This window comes from Erpetoichthys calabaricus, chromosome 3 (genome assembly GCF_900747795.2).
Source record: "Erpetoichthys calabaricus chromosome 3, fErpCal1.3, whole genome shotgun sequence".
Taxonomy (NCBI): domain Eukaryota; kingdom Metazoa; phylum Chordata; class Cladistia; order Polypteriformes; family Polypteridae; genus Erpetoichthys; species Erpetoichthys calabaricus.
This window is the reverse complement of record NC_041396.2, coordinates 21,598,842-21,615,358: the sequence shown is the minus strand read 5'-3', so window position 1 is coordinate 21,615,358 and position 16,517 is coordinate 21,598,842. Positions and strand designations below refer to the sequence as shown.

The 16,517-nt window shown below is 38.2% G+C and overlaps 1 protein-coding gene across 3 annotated transcripts in view; it reads right to left on the bottom strand.

Moving 5' to 3' along the window:
- Window positions 1–225: 225 nt before the first annotated feature.
- Window positions 226–16,517, bottom strand: part of LOC114644913 (uncharacterized) — a 248,549-nt gene continuing 232,257 nt past the window's right edge. For 2 of the 3 annotated variants that reach the window (XM_051924485.1, XM_051924486.1), the window contains 2 exons: window positions 2,239–2,271; window positions 226–1,235 (listed from right to left, as the gene is read on the bottom strand). In XM_051924485.1, coding sequence (XP_051780445.1) covers window positions 294–1,235; window positions 2,239–2,241 — 945 coding nt within the window. In that variant the 5' untranslated portion in view covers window positions 2,242–2,271 and the 3' untranslated portion in view covers window positions 226–293. Of the gene's footprint in view, window positions 1,236–2,238; window positions 2,272–3,974; window positions 4,069–16,517 lie in introns of those variants that run through there. The other variant, XM_028792885.2, reaches the window with a different exon arrangement.

Here is a 16,517-nt window from a genome sequence, read left to right as displayed (position 1 = left end):
TGGATGGAAAATCAAATCAAATAAAGCGGTTGTTAGCTTTTTTGAATCAACAATGTAATTTTTTAAGTTGTTAGATTTAGTCTGAGGGACACAAGAGCTTGCGTAAGTAAATTGTTCAGATGTAAGAATAAGAAGATCATGCAATGAAAGCATATGACAGGTTAAAATAGTAACTATTATATTTGTGTTCATGTATCTTCAGAATCTGTTTGTAATTCTAAAAAGCTGCAGTTGGAATTCAAATAAAATGATTTACCAAACATGTGAAAGTAAGCTTGTCCCTAAACCTCCTTCTATATTGGCTGTTCTGATGCGTCAATAGTCACATTAGTGTATAAAATTCCTTTCCAAGTTCCCTCTTCAGTTATGATTGTTTCAGTGCCATTGCAATCGATTTTCTTAATTTTAGCTCTAAATGGAACAACAGCATTATCATTTTTGTTAACAATTAATTGAGCCACAACCTTTTTCCTTGAAGGAACAGTAATTGTGGTCTCATCAGCAACTGTTATTGTCTTGTCCAAGGTAGAGGATTTCTGATATGATCCATTGTAAGACACTGTGGCACTACACTTTACAAATAGTACATCAAAAGACAACGTTGAACTGAAACCCCAAGCGTTGTTCCAGGTGGTCGTTTCACTGGTTCTGTCAGTCCAAGACAGTTTGAAAGTGTGGCTTTGATTAATGCTGGTATTGTTAGTGTAGGCTTGTTCTGTTACAGCAGTAGGTGTTTTGATTTTGTCTGGCTGAAAATCTTTGACTTCAATACTGAGGATTGTAAAAGATGGTTCGACAACATCGCCAATGCTTACCTCATATTTACAACACTCATCTGGCCCTTCTTTTGCTGCCTCGATATTCTGTCTCTCTCTCTGTATTCTACTCACATACAATCCATTGTCAGCTCTGAGGAGGATCTTATTGTTGTCAGTAAAGACACTAAATTTACAGTAATCATCTGGGGAAGACTTCACTGGTCTAATGTACTGAATGCCACCTTCATCATATCTACTCAGATATTTTCCCCTTGGATCTTTCAGAAGGACTTTCCCATCTGGGCATTTTGAGACTTGAAATTTGCACCACTGGTCTTTGTTTGCTTTTGCAGGTTCAAGGTACATCGACTCATTAGTTCCTATGCAGCTCAAGTAGTTTCCATTATCAGCCTTCAGAGCAACTCCCTCCTTCTTATCGATGTACATGTCCAGCGGGCCAAGTGAACTTACTATGGGCTGCAAATGGAAGGATAAAAACCCAATACATATATTAACTGTAACATGTACTAGTTACTGTGTTCATATTATTAATAGTAACATTTATATTTTTGACAACAGAAAATACAAATATTTAACGATTCTCAAAACATAAAATTTATAGGAGCATATAATAAAAACATTTTCGAAAATACTGACAAAAAATATGAAACAGGATATTGTCAATTTTTGTGATATACTGTGAGATGAAAAATCCCACCACACAACTTTATTATACAGTCTTTGTTATACGGTATAATCCCTTATTTAGCAGTTAAAGAATAACTTTGGCATTTTTCAAGTTGATGTTATTTCTTGACAACCATGGTAAGTAACCATTTGCTTTATGACATTGTGGTCTAAAGTTAAAAGTTTTCTATAAAATTCCTTGTATATGTATGAAAATAAATGTGGTTCTGATTCTGATTCTAAATTAAATAAAGTTCTTACCCACACTTCTGTTTTATAATGAAGGCAATGGGGCATGGAGCACCACCGGAAATAAAAGCCTACCGAATGCCCACTTTGAAGTGGCAAATATTTTGATATTTTTATTTTTATAAACATAGTTTCCATGTTTACAAAGTTAAAGGGATTAGAAAATAATAATTTCATCCATATTCCTGGTATTGTGTTTCTTGCGCTAAGGATGTGTTTTCTGTTTGCTTGTATGATAGTAGTAACTTCTTGGGAGGAGTTCTCACATAAATATGGAAGTAAATCAACACGATGCCAAGCACCCGGCAGAAAAGGTTTATATTAATATTATTGTTTGAGAGAAAACCAGAACCCCAAACCCTTTTCTGTGTCGTTTCTCTTTGCTTACAACGAAAAAAAAATAATTCAAAATACAAACTGAGAGCAAAACTAAAACATTAGATACAATGCATTAGCATAATAATCAATGCTTCAGTCTAAACAAGTACTGAGAGGCCCCAACACAGATAGCTGTTTCAACGTTAGATATGTTTAAGTCACTCACCATTATTGCAGCTATTGGACAGTAGTCAGTTACCTGAAAGAGAAAAGCAAAAAAAAAATTAATCAAAGTTGGTTCAAAGTTATTTATTTATATTTTAGAGTTTCGTGAAAAAACAAAAACCCAAAAACGAAACATTTAGATTTTCAATAATGTTTTAGGTTACCCAGCATTGTACTTTCGTGACCCAGTGCCGAGTCGCAACCCACCGTTTGGGAAACGCTGTTGTAAGAGATTAGAACATTAGAACAATTTTGGTAAAAGCAGAACATTCATTCCATCAAAGCTCATCAACCCATTATTCTGACTATTACACTCATTAATCTATAAATCACAAAGGATGTGAGGAGGTTAACTATATTTTTAGGGGTGTCATAACTTTATGATGTTTCAGATATGTTTTGTAATGGCAGGAACCTGGCAACACTGGGGATGTTTGCATTTATTAGCGTAGCCTAAGCACTTTTTAAACTGTGGATTAAGGATGGTGACATAGGGGAGAAGGTTGGGACAGACAAGGTTTAATAATGTAAATCATAGTGGTATCAATGAATCTAAACAAGAAAACTTTGATGACAGAAAAAAATTTAACAGATTTAAAATTCTAATTCAGTAAAGAAAAATTAGCATAGATGAGCCAGAAAGGCTTACGAGTTTTGCAAATATAGTAATTGTACTTGAGATTTCTTTAACTGTACAGAAATATTAGATTATGCTGCAACAGTAATATAATCATGGTTAAATCTACTAGATCTTTATACTGTACTGTATACTTTATACTGTAAAACTGTAATATGAATCATTGCCTGTTCCAGTGAGGAAGCCACTTCATCTACTCTTCATCTGGCCCTGTCCCATCTGGACAAACAAGACACTTGTGCTAGAAGTCTGTTTATAGAAGTAAGTTCAGCATTCAACACCATCATCCCCCAGAAGCTGAGTCTGCTAGGCTACAACTAATCCCTATGCATCTGGAACATGGACTTAACTACAGAGAGTCCCCAGGAAGTCCATATCAGATACACCATCTCCAGTACCATTACGCTAAGCACTGGCTCCCCCAGGACTGTGTTATTTGTCCCATTTCTGTTCACTTTGCTGACTCACAAGTGTACAGCTGTGTACAGCTCTAACGCCATCATTAAGTCTGTCAGCTGATGACGCAATGGTGTTAGGCTTCATTGGGAATGGTGTGCACCTGTCAATTGACCTTAGTAATTAGCACCACCTCCACAGTAAAGAAGGCACAGCAGCGTCTCCACATCCTTTAAAAGCTAAGGAGGGCAAGCCTAACTGCCCTTATTTTCACAACATTCTACAGGGACATTTTGACTAACTGCATCATCTCCTGGTTTGGCAACTGCAGTGTCTCTGACTGCAACTACCTAAAACAGATATTACAGAGAGCAGACAACATCATTGGGACATTGCGGCACTCCATTAAAGACAACATTATCCAGCATTGCTTCTGCAGACCTCACAGTATTGTGAAGGTCCGCTCCTTTCCTTCCCATGAAGTCTTTTTCCCACTTCTATCTATCTATCTATCTATCTATCTATCTATCTATCTATCTATCTATCTATCTATCTATCTATCTATCTATCTATCTATCTATCTATCTATCTATCTATCTATCTATCTATCTATCTATCTATCTATCTATCTATCTATCTATGTTGTTTTAGTCATAGATGTACAACTTAGCTCCAAGCTTATATAAGAAATAAATAAATCTTACCCAGAAATACACACAAGTTAAACTTGTAAACTTGATTTTTTTTCAGCTTCTCAGTGAGACTCAGTCTGTCTGGTGCTTCTGACCTCCAGCTCAGCCAGGACACTTCTACCAGTCAGGTTAAAATTTTGCTCTTTTTATCTATTTTTTTGCTCTTTTCTGATTGGTCAGCACTCCTTTTTAGCCCAAAGTGTTTACTTTGTTGTGTTTTGCCAGTCACATGGCTCTAGAAGATATTTACTCATCTTATGCATGTCTGAAATTTATTTGAAATAATTCAAACATGTAAGCAAACCGGTTTAGCTTTCTCAGATCATATTAAAGTTCGACCCTCCTGTTGTCTCTAACTAGACTCTGAAACTACTTAAATATCTTCCACTTACTATGTATAGTATATGCCTAACAAACCAATCTTTTTGAAATTACTTTATAGCTTTAATAATACTTTTCATTTCTATAGTGATTTATTCACTACGCAAAATGCTTTGCTCCATTTTCTTTATTAGTTTTGCTGATATTGCCTTACTTTAACCCTTTAAACTCAGCCCCATTGTTTTGGACCCACCAGCAGGACTAAACAATAATGCAAATTGTTTTGTTTTTTTAAAAAAACAGCATAAATTCATTAGTTTCTGTAAAGTTTTTTTTTCTTCCTTCAAAGATGTTCATATTGCTTCATCACATTAACAACACCTGGACATCTTGACCATCCTGATTCAATTGTGTACAATTTCATGGACAGGCTATTATCTACTAAATTTGTGCGAGTGGATTTTCAAATTTTAAATGACACCACATACCACCTTCTATGTTTTCCACTTTCTAATTTTCAGAACCTATTCTCTTTTTGCAGCTACTGGTGTCGTAATTAGGATACGCAGTATGATTTCTTTACCACCTCTATGTGTTCTGACAGAGCACGATCTGTCCTTCAAAATGATACACAGGCCAGGGTCCTTCAATAATGGATATTTACGCTATGGATACATATTAGAAAGCAGTAAAAGAGGAGGAAAAGAATCCTGTTTTTGTACTGCTTCAAAACAGTAAAACAAGACATACTAACTGTACATATTCATATTTTCTGGGTGTTTCTGACAGATTCACTGACTCTTTTACAGTGTTTGGAAGCTTATTTCAATAGCCATGAAAATATGAACATTCAAAGTACATTTTTTTGATAAAAATGTTACTGAATTCACCAACCTATTCTGGTGCAACATATGACTACAACATGACTAATTCTCCTGATGTAAACATTCTGAAATAGAATTGTATGACCTTTATTTTTAGGGGTATAGCATGAAAATTCAGTGAAGGATGATAAAGTTATAGTCATTTAAATCAAAATAGCAGGAAATGGACATTAATGGGGCTGACGTTGAAGGGTTAAGGCATAAAGGGACACTGATGGTTTAATGCCTGAGTATTTTTTTAATGTTTTATTTATTTCTTACAAAACCCTTGAACAAAATGGTACTCGTATACATAAGTAGATACCAGGCTGAGGAGCAGAACTGACAAGGTAGTCTTCTCCGAAGTTCTGCTGTGCGACATGCCAATCCAGGTAAGACTGAGGAGATTAGAAGGCTTAACGCGTGGCTCATATTTTAGTGTAGGATAGAAGGGTATTGGTTTATGGAGCATTGGCACTACTTTTGGAACAGATGGGACCTGTTCCACCACAATGGGTTCCATCTGAAGCAGAGGGGTACCAATGTTTTGGTGATGAGTAGGTTAGTCGAGGATTGTTTAAATTTGGGAATGGGGGGACAGAGAATTCAGGACAGGCTAGGTTTAGAAATGTACACAGTGGAACAAGAAATAGTGTAAAAATAAAAATGTATAGTAATGTAAATTCTAACCCAAAGTTTAAATACAAAAGTACAATGAGTAACACCTAAAAATAGCTTTCCTTAATGTTAGAAATATCAAAAATAAGACAAGTGACAAGAAGAGATGACTTGACTGGATTCTTTGCTCACCCGTCACGATAGGTGGCAGCATCCCTGGGCTTCGATTTACATTTGGACAACTATAGGTCATGCTGGGATTCGTAGTCCTGTGGGACAGCCCCTGTTTTTTTTCCCTATAGGTGCTACTAGGGGGTGCTGTGTGAATTTTTCATTCCTATGTAGTGGGACTTCCATGTGACTTGGAAATACTTCCAAGTCGTAGATGAAAAGAGTTACTCTATTTCCCTACAGGGAGCCAGAGTTGAGAGGCAGTGGAAGGAGAGGAAGAAGGAGAGGGAGAAGAGCAAATTATGTCTTAAGTGTGTGCTTGTGGATAACCTTTGGGGGTATTCTCTTAAAATAAACCTTTTTATTGAACCTGGGACTTGTGTTGGTGCTGTTGTGTTTGAGGATTTGAGGCTCAGTGATGCCCTCTACTGGTCACATTGTGCTTATCTAAACTGGCATAGTCTTCTGCTGGCCAGACATGGAAGAGTAACACAAGTAGTGAGGTTGCACCACAACATCTAAAGGAAGCATCTGTCAAGGACAAATTCAGGATGGCCTTCTCTTGCATCTTGGGAAATATCAGAAACATGGAGTCTAAATGACCTATTCAAGTTACAAGAATCTGTGGTGAGAAAAGGCAGTAGTCATTATGGCTGCAACCCTCATCGTTTTGTAGTGTTATAATATTTATGCTGGAATACTGTTTATAGTTACAATGTCCACTGCCAGTTATTTGTTCATGGTGTGTGATCTCCATATTTAATAGGGCATTATGCAGCCCCCAGTATCCCAAGTTTGGTTTTGGCTTCAATTGCTGGATGTCCTGTTCTTTTTTTCTTCACACCTCTGCTTTGATTTTGACTACTCTTTGTCTTTGCCTCTGAACAGTTATGAAATTTCATCTCCTGATTCTACTTTTTGGGTGTTTGACTTGAATTTTTACATCATTGGACAAGAGTCAGCTGCTGACATCAAGGCTTGATCTGTACTGGTGATATTATTTTTTTTTTTTTTTTTTTTATATTTTTATTTTATTAATTTTCATTGTAATCATTCCATACAAACAGATCCATTTATAACCCAACAAATTTGAAAACAAATCAAACCCCATCCCTGAGAAGGAGAGCTTAGCTAAAGGAAAATTTCTTTAAGCTTTTTAATAAGGCAACATTAGACAAAAGAAGGGGAGAAGTAAATATCTATATAAATAAGAGATGGAGAAGGGAGTTAAATACAATAATAGTTAATTCTCTTATTCTAAAATAATATTGATTAAATCCTGCCAAGTTTTGAAAAAATTTTGTACAGATCCTCTAACTGAAAATTTGATTTTTTCCAATTTCAAATAATATAAAACATCAGTTTCCCACTGACTTATAAGAGGAGAATTAGGATTCTTCCAATTTAACAAAATAAGTCTGCGTGCCAAGAGTGTAGTGAATGCAATCACCGTTTGTTTGTCCTTCTCCAATTCAAGTCCATCTGGAAGGACACCAAACACAGCTGTTAGTGGGTTAGGAGGGATTGTGATACTAAGGCTGTCTGAGAGGCACTTAAAAATCTTTGTCCAAAATGATGTTAGTTTGGTGCAGGCCCAGAACATGTGACCCAGTGAGGCAGGAGCTTGGTTGCAGCGCTCGCAGGTCGGATCCTGGCCTGGAAACATTTTGGACAGTTTTAAGCGAGACAGATGAGCTCGATATATAATTTTTAGTTGAATAATTCTATGCTTTGCGCATATAGAACTCGAGTGAATTCTCTGCTTTGCTACCTTCCACTCCTTTTCTGATATATTGATTAAGAGATCTTCTTCCCAATGTCCTCTTGGATCTTTGAAAGGTAGGGACTCTAATAAGATTTTATATATTGCGGAAATAGTGTTTGTTTCCTGTTCTTTTTTTCTTCACACCTCTGCTTTGATTTTGACTAGTCTTTGTCTTTGCCTCTGAACACTTATGAAATTTCATCTCCTGATTCTACTTTTTGGGTGTTTGACTTGAATTTTTACATCATTGGACAAGAGTCAGCTGCTGACATCAAGGCTTGATCTGTACTGGTGATATTATTAAAAGACAGACAGAAAGATAACTTTGAAGCACTCTGGTGGACGCGCCGTCCTCCTCAGAGAAAGCGCCAGACTCATTTGTGGGCTCTGCAATGAATAAATCATTTAGTACTGTCAAGCCCACAGTGGTGAAGTAGATCTGAGATTGAAAAGTATGCTGCATTGGAAACTGTGGGGGTGTTTTAACTAACGTACTTGATTGCATGTAAGGCAGAGTCAGTGCATCGAGACTGACAAACTGGCATGGCGGTTCCCAAAAACCAAGACCAAAAGGGTGAACTCCAATTACCAAAGCATCAGACGCTGAATCCTTTCTGGAAAAAATGGTGGTAGGGGAGTGGAGCAGAAACCCCATCTGAAAGCTGAATGTCAGAATCGCATCAGGTCATCTCTTGGTTTTTGTATTCTATTGTCTCATTTGCTGTTTACACTGAATTGGTTCACAAATGAGTGAGATATGACTGGAATGAGAATTATCACCCCATAATCTGAGTTTATGTTACTCTTCTAACTGAAATTGATTGGCTACAGTTAATGAATAGTGAACAAAAATGGAGGATGGGAATAGCTGCAGGTTTCCTTTTCAACAAAAATACTTAGAGGTGCATCTCAATAAAAGTACCAATACCTGGTTTAATGACCATGGTGGGTATCACTGTGCTTGATTGGCCAGCAGACTCGCTTGACATAAACCTCCTAGAGAATCTATGAAGAGGAAGATGGGAGACACCAGACCCAACAATGCAGATGAGCTGAAGGCCGCGATCAAAGCATCCTGGGCTTCCATAACACCTCAGCAGTGTCACAGGCTGATCACCTCCATGCCACACTGCATTGATGTAGTAATTCATGCAAAAGGAGCCCCGACCAAGTATTAAGTGCGTACATGGACATACTTTTCAGTAAGTCAACATTTCCGTATTAAAAATCTTTTTTTTTTAATTGGTCTTATGTAATATTCTAATTTTCTGAGATACTGAATTTTGAATTTCACTTTTTGAATTGAATTACTGAAATAAATAACTTTTCGATAATATTCTAATTTATTGAGATGCACCTATAAATTTATATTAAACACCTTATTACCTGCTTTAAGGTATTTTAACGACTGATCACACATACAAAAACTTGGGAGTGGTCTCCCCTAGACTTTCTCGTATACTTCTCAGATATAAGGATGGACATTTGAGGATTAAACTGCAAGACAATGATTGTATTTTTACACTAACAGCACACTGCACGATAACATGCAGTGAATACACTTGATTTGAGCATTCCTAGTTTTCATCCTCTTTCTCTCTACGTTTAGTATTTGTTTGGTCAGATGTTGATGCGCTTGCTGCTTCCTGAGCAGCTCTTCTTTTCTCCACCCTATCGGCCTGCTTCTTCTCTTCTTTTCTTGGCATCTTTTTATATTAAACCTTATTAAGTCAGGTGGGCAGCATGGTGGCGCAGTGGTATCGCTGCTGCCTCGGATTAAGGAGACCTGGGTTCACTTCCCGGGTCCTTCCTGTGTGGAGTTTGGATGTTCTCCCCGTGTCTGCTTGGGTTTCCTCCGGGTGCTCTGGTTTCCTCCCACAGTCCAAAGACATACAAGTTATGTGCATTGGCGATGAGTGTGGGTGCTTGTGTATGTGTGTCCTGCGGTGGGCCTCCACCCTGCCTGGGATTTCTTCGTGCCTGGCGCCCTGTGTTGGCTGGGAATGGCTACAGTAGACCCCTGTGACCCTGTATTAGTATATAGCGGGTTGGATAATGACTGACTAACTGACTGATTGAGTTTGTGCTGCAATTGCTTGGTACGTTTTCTTTAATTTTTCACTTAAGCTGGCATTTAAGTCTTCAATCTGCCTTAAGAATGATTTAAGATGCAAAGAGGTAGGGAAGTGATGGCAAAGATGGTAGTAAATGAGAAAGGCGCCCGTACGCATGTGCCGTGCGGCTGTCTTGCTGGACGCTGCCAAGAGATGATTCTACAATAAAATAAAATAAAAATAAATAAGGAATAACCTTGGAGGTCAATCATCACCCTGAAAGTGGATAATAATAATAATTCTTTGCATTTATATAGCACTTTTCTCACTCCTCAAAGCGCTCAGCAATTGCAGGTTAAGGGCCTTGCTCAAGGGCCCAACAGAGCAGAGTCCCTTTTTTGGTATTTACGGGATTTGAACCAGCAACCTTCCGATTGCCAGTGCAGATCCCTAGACGTCACGTAGTATATTTGTACCAAATTTCAGGTCATAGGTCAAACGGTTTGTGAGCTAAAGGTGATTTAAAATCCTGGACAGGCAAACGAACAGCCACGGTAAGGTATTATATATAAAGATTTTATGTACATTAAAGAACCATCAACAACAAATCAAATCAAATGAATAATATATTGAACAATTGTTATAAAAGTAAAGTTGAATAAATTGGACTCTGCAGCTGCATGAATAACAAAAAAAAACAAAACGAGTTTGTGTTCAGGTAACGTACCAATTCCTGTTGAAGGATTTAGCCCAAAAGTTTTTACAAATCTGCAATTTTGGTGTAACAACCACATGCCAAATTTCATCCATCTATCTCGTTGCGTTTTTGAGTTATCGTGTTTACACACACAGACACACACACACACACAGACATAATTCCAAAAAAACATGTATTTTCGGACTCAGGGAGGTTTATAACGTGAAGATTCATCAAAATCTCAAAGGTCGAATGTTTTCATGATTACTATACTTCGTATACAAGAAAGTAAAAAAAACGGAGCTCTTGACCCCTCGTATTACTTTCCTTATTTTTTTAACACCTTCTCTTACAAAAACTCCACCACATCCCACCTTCAGAATGATCTGGATGTTAGGCTTACTGTTTTATACTCCCATTCCAACAGTTTATGACTTTCATAGGTAGGTGTGGATGTGATTGACAAGATGGCAAAGCTCTACACAGTGAAAGGAAGGAGACATAGGCGGCCTGTCACTGTGTTTTATAAAATGATAGAATTGGTTGCATTTAACCTCCTTGCATTTTGAATTCACAACTCTTAAGCAACAAAGAAGGCAGGGTTTTATGGACTTGGAATGAGAGCTTCGCAATAACCACATGATGGTCAAGGTGTCTGCAGCATTGAATGAGACAGTCGCTTATGATTCAAATTCCCCTTGGGTGCCTGTTGCTGCCAGCCAAACGTCAGTGATGTCATGGCGGACATTTTGGAACCCGGACAGTGCAATGTCGAGTTGGAAGATGTACTTGTGATAAGATAAAGGAAAACTGTGAAAAGTGGCACCATTTTGTGTGCAGCAGCTGTGCAAAGAAGTTGCAAAGAATTTGTGTTGACTGCTGATGTGCTTTGTAATCATCCAAACTGTCAGTTTGCCACAGAAATATATTCACATTAAAATAAACCGTGGAAAATTGCGATAGTAGTTATACATTTTATGAGTGCACAGGTGAGCACTAATACACGAAGAAAAAGACCTGCAGGCTGCACACACATTAGTAACTCAAAAACATGTAGAAATTGTCCAAGAGAAAACTTATAAAATCATTTTGCAAATAACAGCAATTAAAACGGTCCTCCAAGGTGAGCTCCCAGAAAGGTAGCACACCCAGAGATAATCTGGCTCATTACTCAGTGTACATAGGGTAAATGTATGCACATCAAATAATACAAGCCCCTCAGGTTCAACACTTGAACATAACAGTTAACACTACTGTGGTTATTATTTATAGTAATATTATATGAACACACACCCTTAAGTTGTGTACTCTATAGCCTTCTTATCATACATAAGTACACACATGTTCACTTGGGTGTTTCATTTTCTAAGGCAAAAAATAAAATGTAAAATTTTTGCAGGCTTTGCTTACGCCCCGAGTCTCAGTGATATAAAAGATATATATGCCAAATTTCAAGAAGATTGGATAATATTTAGAGGTTGCACACTTTGATCAGTTTTGTAAAAGTAGGCAAAAAATACGTTTTTTCAATGTTAATTACTTTTATTGGGAAAACTAGAAATCACAAACTTAAAATAATATTAAAACTAGACACTAAGATTAATAGGTAGTATGCAAAACATGTGTTATATTAATCAACTTTGAACGATGCAATCCCTTCTATTGTTCGCTTGGTGATGACTTTTCTGTGATGCTTGACTACCCTCAACAAGAATTGTTTTTGTTGTTCGTCCCTGACCGATTCGTTAAACTTTTTTATCAGAGCAATTCCTCTTTCTGCGGTATCTTTGACCACCTTAAGAGCGTTCACATGGCTTCTTAGAGAATCACTGCAGTATTCTGTCACATCATGGATCCCAAACAATTCAAAGAACGTCTTTGTTTTATTAGTAACGAAATGGCTCAGGTCTTTTCCTTCAAAAATGAGGTTTTTACCCTTTGATCGTTTCATTTCCTTTTTCTTTGCAGGTTTGGTTTCTAAATTTTTAGTCATATTTTCCTTTTCAGCCTGAGTAATACGTTCGTCCAAAAAAGCCAATCCTACGTTTGTTTCTGACAGATACCAAAGGTGTCTCTTAGCAACTGTGAGAGCACTGTTTTTGACGTCTGCATCTGGGTAAGTGCTCAGAAGCTGTACCATATCCAAATCATTCTTTGGAGCCCATCGACTTACAATTGCCTCGTGCCAAAAGCGAACATATATGAGGCTGACAAATTGTGCAACCTGTTTCATTCCTTTCAATTCTCGTTGAGGAATATTCAGCTGCTTAGCGAAGAGGACAATTTTAAGTGCATATACAGTGCATCTGGAAAGTATTCACAGCGCATCACTTTTTCCACATTTTGTTATGTTACAGCCTTATTACAAAATGGATTAAATTCATTTTTTTCCTCAGAATTCTACACACAACACCCCATAATGACAACGTGAAAAAAGTTTACTTGAGGTTTTTGCAAATTTATTAAAAATAAACAAATTGAGAAATCACATGTACATAAGTATTCACAGCCTTTGCTGTGAAGCTCAGAATTGAGCTCAGGTGCATCCTGTTTCCCCTGATCATCCTTGAGATGTTTCTGCAGCTTAATTGGAGTCCACCTGTGGTAAATTCAGTTGACTGGACATGATTTGGAAAGGCACACACCTGTCTATATAAGGTCCCACAGTTGACAGTTCATGTCAGAGCACAAACCAAGCATTAAGTCAAAGGAATTGTCTGTAGACCTCCAAGACAGGATTGTCTTGAGGCACAAATCTGGGGAAGGTTACAGAAAAATTTCTGCTGCTTTGAAGGTCCCAATGAGCACAGTGGCCTCTATCATCCGTAAGTGGAGGAAGTTCGAAACCACCAGGACTCTTCCTAGAGCTGGCCGGCCAACTAAACTGAGCGATTGGGGGAGAAGGGCCTTAGTCAGGGAGGTGACCAAGAACCCAATGGTCACTCTGTCAGAGCTCCAGAGGTCCTCTGTGGATAGAGGAGAACCTTCCAGAAGGACAACCATCTCTGCAGCAATCCACCAATCAGGCCTGTATGGTAGAGTGGTCAGACGGAAGCCACACCTTAGTAAAAGACACATGGCAGCCCACCTGGAGTTTGCCAAAAGGCACCTGAAGGACAAAATTCTCTGGTCTGATGAGACAAAGATTGAACTCTTTGGTGTGAATGCCAGGCGTCACGTTTGGAGGGAACCAGGCACCGCTCATCACCAGGCCAATACCATCCATACAGTGAAGCATGGTGGTGGCAGCATCATGCTGTGGGGATGTTTTTCAGCGGCAGGTACTGGGAGACTAGTCAGGATAAAGGGAAAGATGACTGCAACAATGTACAGAGACATCCTGGATGAAAACCTGCTCCAGAGCGCTCTTGACCTCAGACTGGGGCGACGGTTCATCTTTCAGCAGGACAATGACCCTAAACTCATAGCCAAGATATCAAAGGAGTGGCTTCAGGACAACTCTGTGAATGTCCTTGAGTGGCCCAGTCAGAGCCCAGACTTGAATCCGATTGAACATCTATGGAAAGATCTTAAAATGGCTGTGCACCGACGCTTCCCACCTGATAGAGCTTGAGAGGTGCTACAAAGAGGAATGGGCGAAAATGGCCAAGGATAGGTGTGCCAAGCTTGTGGCATCATATTCAAAAAGACTTGAGGCTGTAATTGCTGCCAAAGGTGCATCGACAAAGTATTGAGCAAAGGCTGTGAATACTTATGTACATGGGATTTCTCTGTTTTTTTATTTTTAATACATTTGCAAAACCTCAAGTAAACTTTTTTCACGTTGTCATTATGGGGTGTTGTGTGTAGAATTCTGAGGAAAAAAATGAATTTAATCCATTTTGGAATAAGGCTGTAACATAACAAAAGGTGGAAAAAGTGATGCGCTGTGAATTCTTTCTGGATGCACTGTATTGTCTTTGCCATGAAAGAAATACATGAGAAGCCCATTAGTACAAAGCACTTCAATATTAGAAATTTCACTAGTTTGAAATAAAAGTGATCAATGTGTGCAACCCCTATATATTATCCAATCATCTTGAAATTTGGCATGTATATCTTTTACATCACTGAGAAGTCATATGAAAATCACATCTTTGGAAAAATGAAACACCCTAACGTTCACAGTTTCGTGACATCTTGTGGTAGGAGAACTGTCACAACAGACACACATCCAGAGACCTTTTCCCAATGACAGTATTGATGACTGTGAAGGCTGCATTCACTCTCTATATGTAGAAGCCTAGAATGAGTGTCTGCCGTCTCAGCATCAGCACATGAATATGTGCCTAAGAAGCAAAATACTTTCAGTCGAAATGATTACAGGCCCATACCACTGACATCTGTAACAATGAAGTCATCTAAATGTCTAAATCTTCAGCTTTTCAAATTTGTCACAGATTCTCTTCTTGACCCACTACAGTTTGCTTACCACACAGTTGACGACGCAGTAAATATGGCTCTCCACTACTTCTGGCAGCATTTAGATTCTCCAGCTACTTACTCCAGGATATTATTTGTGGATTTCAGTTCCACATTTCATACAAACATACCAGAACATTACCCATAACAAACTTCTTAGTATGAGTGTGGACTTTGTCCCATGTCTCTTCATCTTGGACTTTCTAAGTAACAGATGTGAGACAATGAAGATGAGTGAATATCAGTCAGGGCTCCTGATCTTGAGCACAGGTCCCCTCAGGGTTGTGTTCTGTGTCCTATCCTCATCTTTTCTGTTTGTACACCAATGACTGCACTTCCAGAGACCCGTCTGTTAAAATGCTACTATTTGTTGATGACACCACCCCATCTGGTTTGATTACAGACAGGGATGAGATGCCAGAATGGTGGACTGACTGGCCTATTGGTGCACCCTTAACAATCTGAACTTGAATTCCCTGAAAACAGTGAAAATGATTTTTCATTTTAGGAGACACTCCTTATTTCTTACACCCTAATTATTAATGATGTCACTGTCAACAAGGGAGAATCAATTTCTTGGCCCTCTTATCGCTTATAATCTGACATGAGGTGAAAAGGTAACTGGTCTTATCAGAAGCTTAACCTGTCCCAACCAGTGCTGGTGCAGTTTTATAGAGCGGTTATTGAAATTCTCCTCAGTTTCTCCATAACAGTCTGGTATGGAAATGCATCTGCTCACTTGCAACGTAAGCTACAGTGTGTTATTCCGACAGCAGAAAAGATTGTAGGCCTGAAACTGGACTCCACTTAGGTCCTGTAAACATCAAGTCCTAGGCAACATGCTGGAAAAATAAGTAAAGATTACATTCAAGCAGTCAATTGTCTCTTTTACTACCATCAAGGAAATATTACTGGTTACTAATGGCAAGAAGAACTCCTAGTAGGCATAAAGCGGTTTCTTTGCATCTGCATTCTCTTTTTCTGTTATTTCCTAATTTTTTTTCTCCTTCATGCAGTATAAGTTGTTTTATTTTATATAGGACTTACCTCGTATATTACTGAGCAGGAGTGCAATTCTGCTTTACCTTACTGTGTTTCATATTTCTGATTACTTTAAATAATGTGATGGCATCATTTACTGTATATTGTGCTGTTTAATTCCAAGTACCTTGTTTGTGTATGGATGTAAGACCAAGAGAAAGTCTTAGCAACTCTGTTATATGCCAATAAAGTTCAAGTTCTAGAGAAGGGAACTCAACAAAGTGACAGACTACAATTGCACCAAGGCATTTAGTTCTCTATATGATGTAAACAGCTCACTTTTGGAAATAAACATAAAAACTCACCTTTTTATATTTAGGACTTCTGTAAGTAGAAATGGATGTGACTGACTAGCTGGCAATGCTCTACACAATATAAGGAAGGAGCTACAGGTGGCCTGTTGCCGTTTTTTATAACCTACTTGAATTGGAAGCATTTAACCTCACTGAATTTTGAATTCGCAATGCTTGGGCTAGAAAGAAGGCAGCTTATTATGGAGTTGGTGTGAGAGCTTCGCAATAACCACGTGATGGTTAAAGTGTCCGCATCATCGTATGAGACAGTTGCTTGTGATGCCAATTCTCCTTGGGTGCCTGTTTCTAC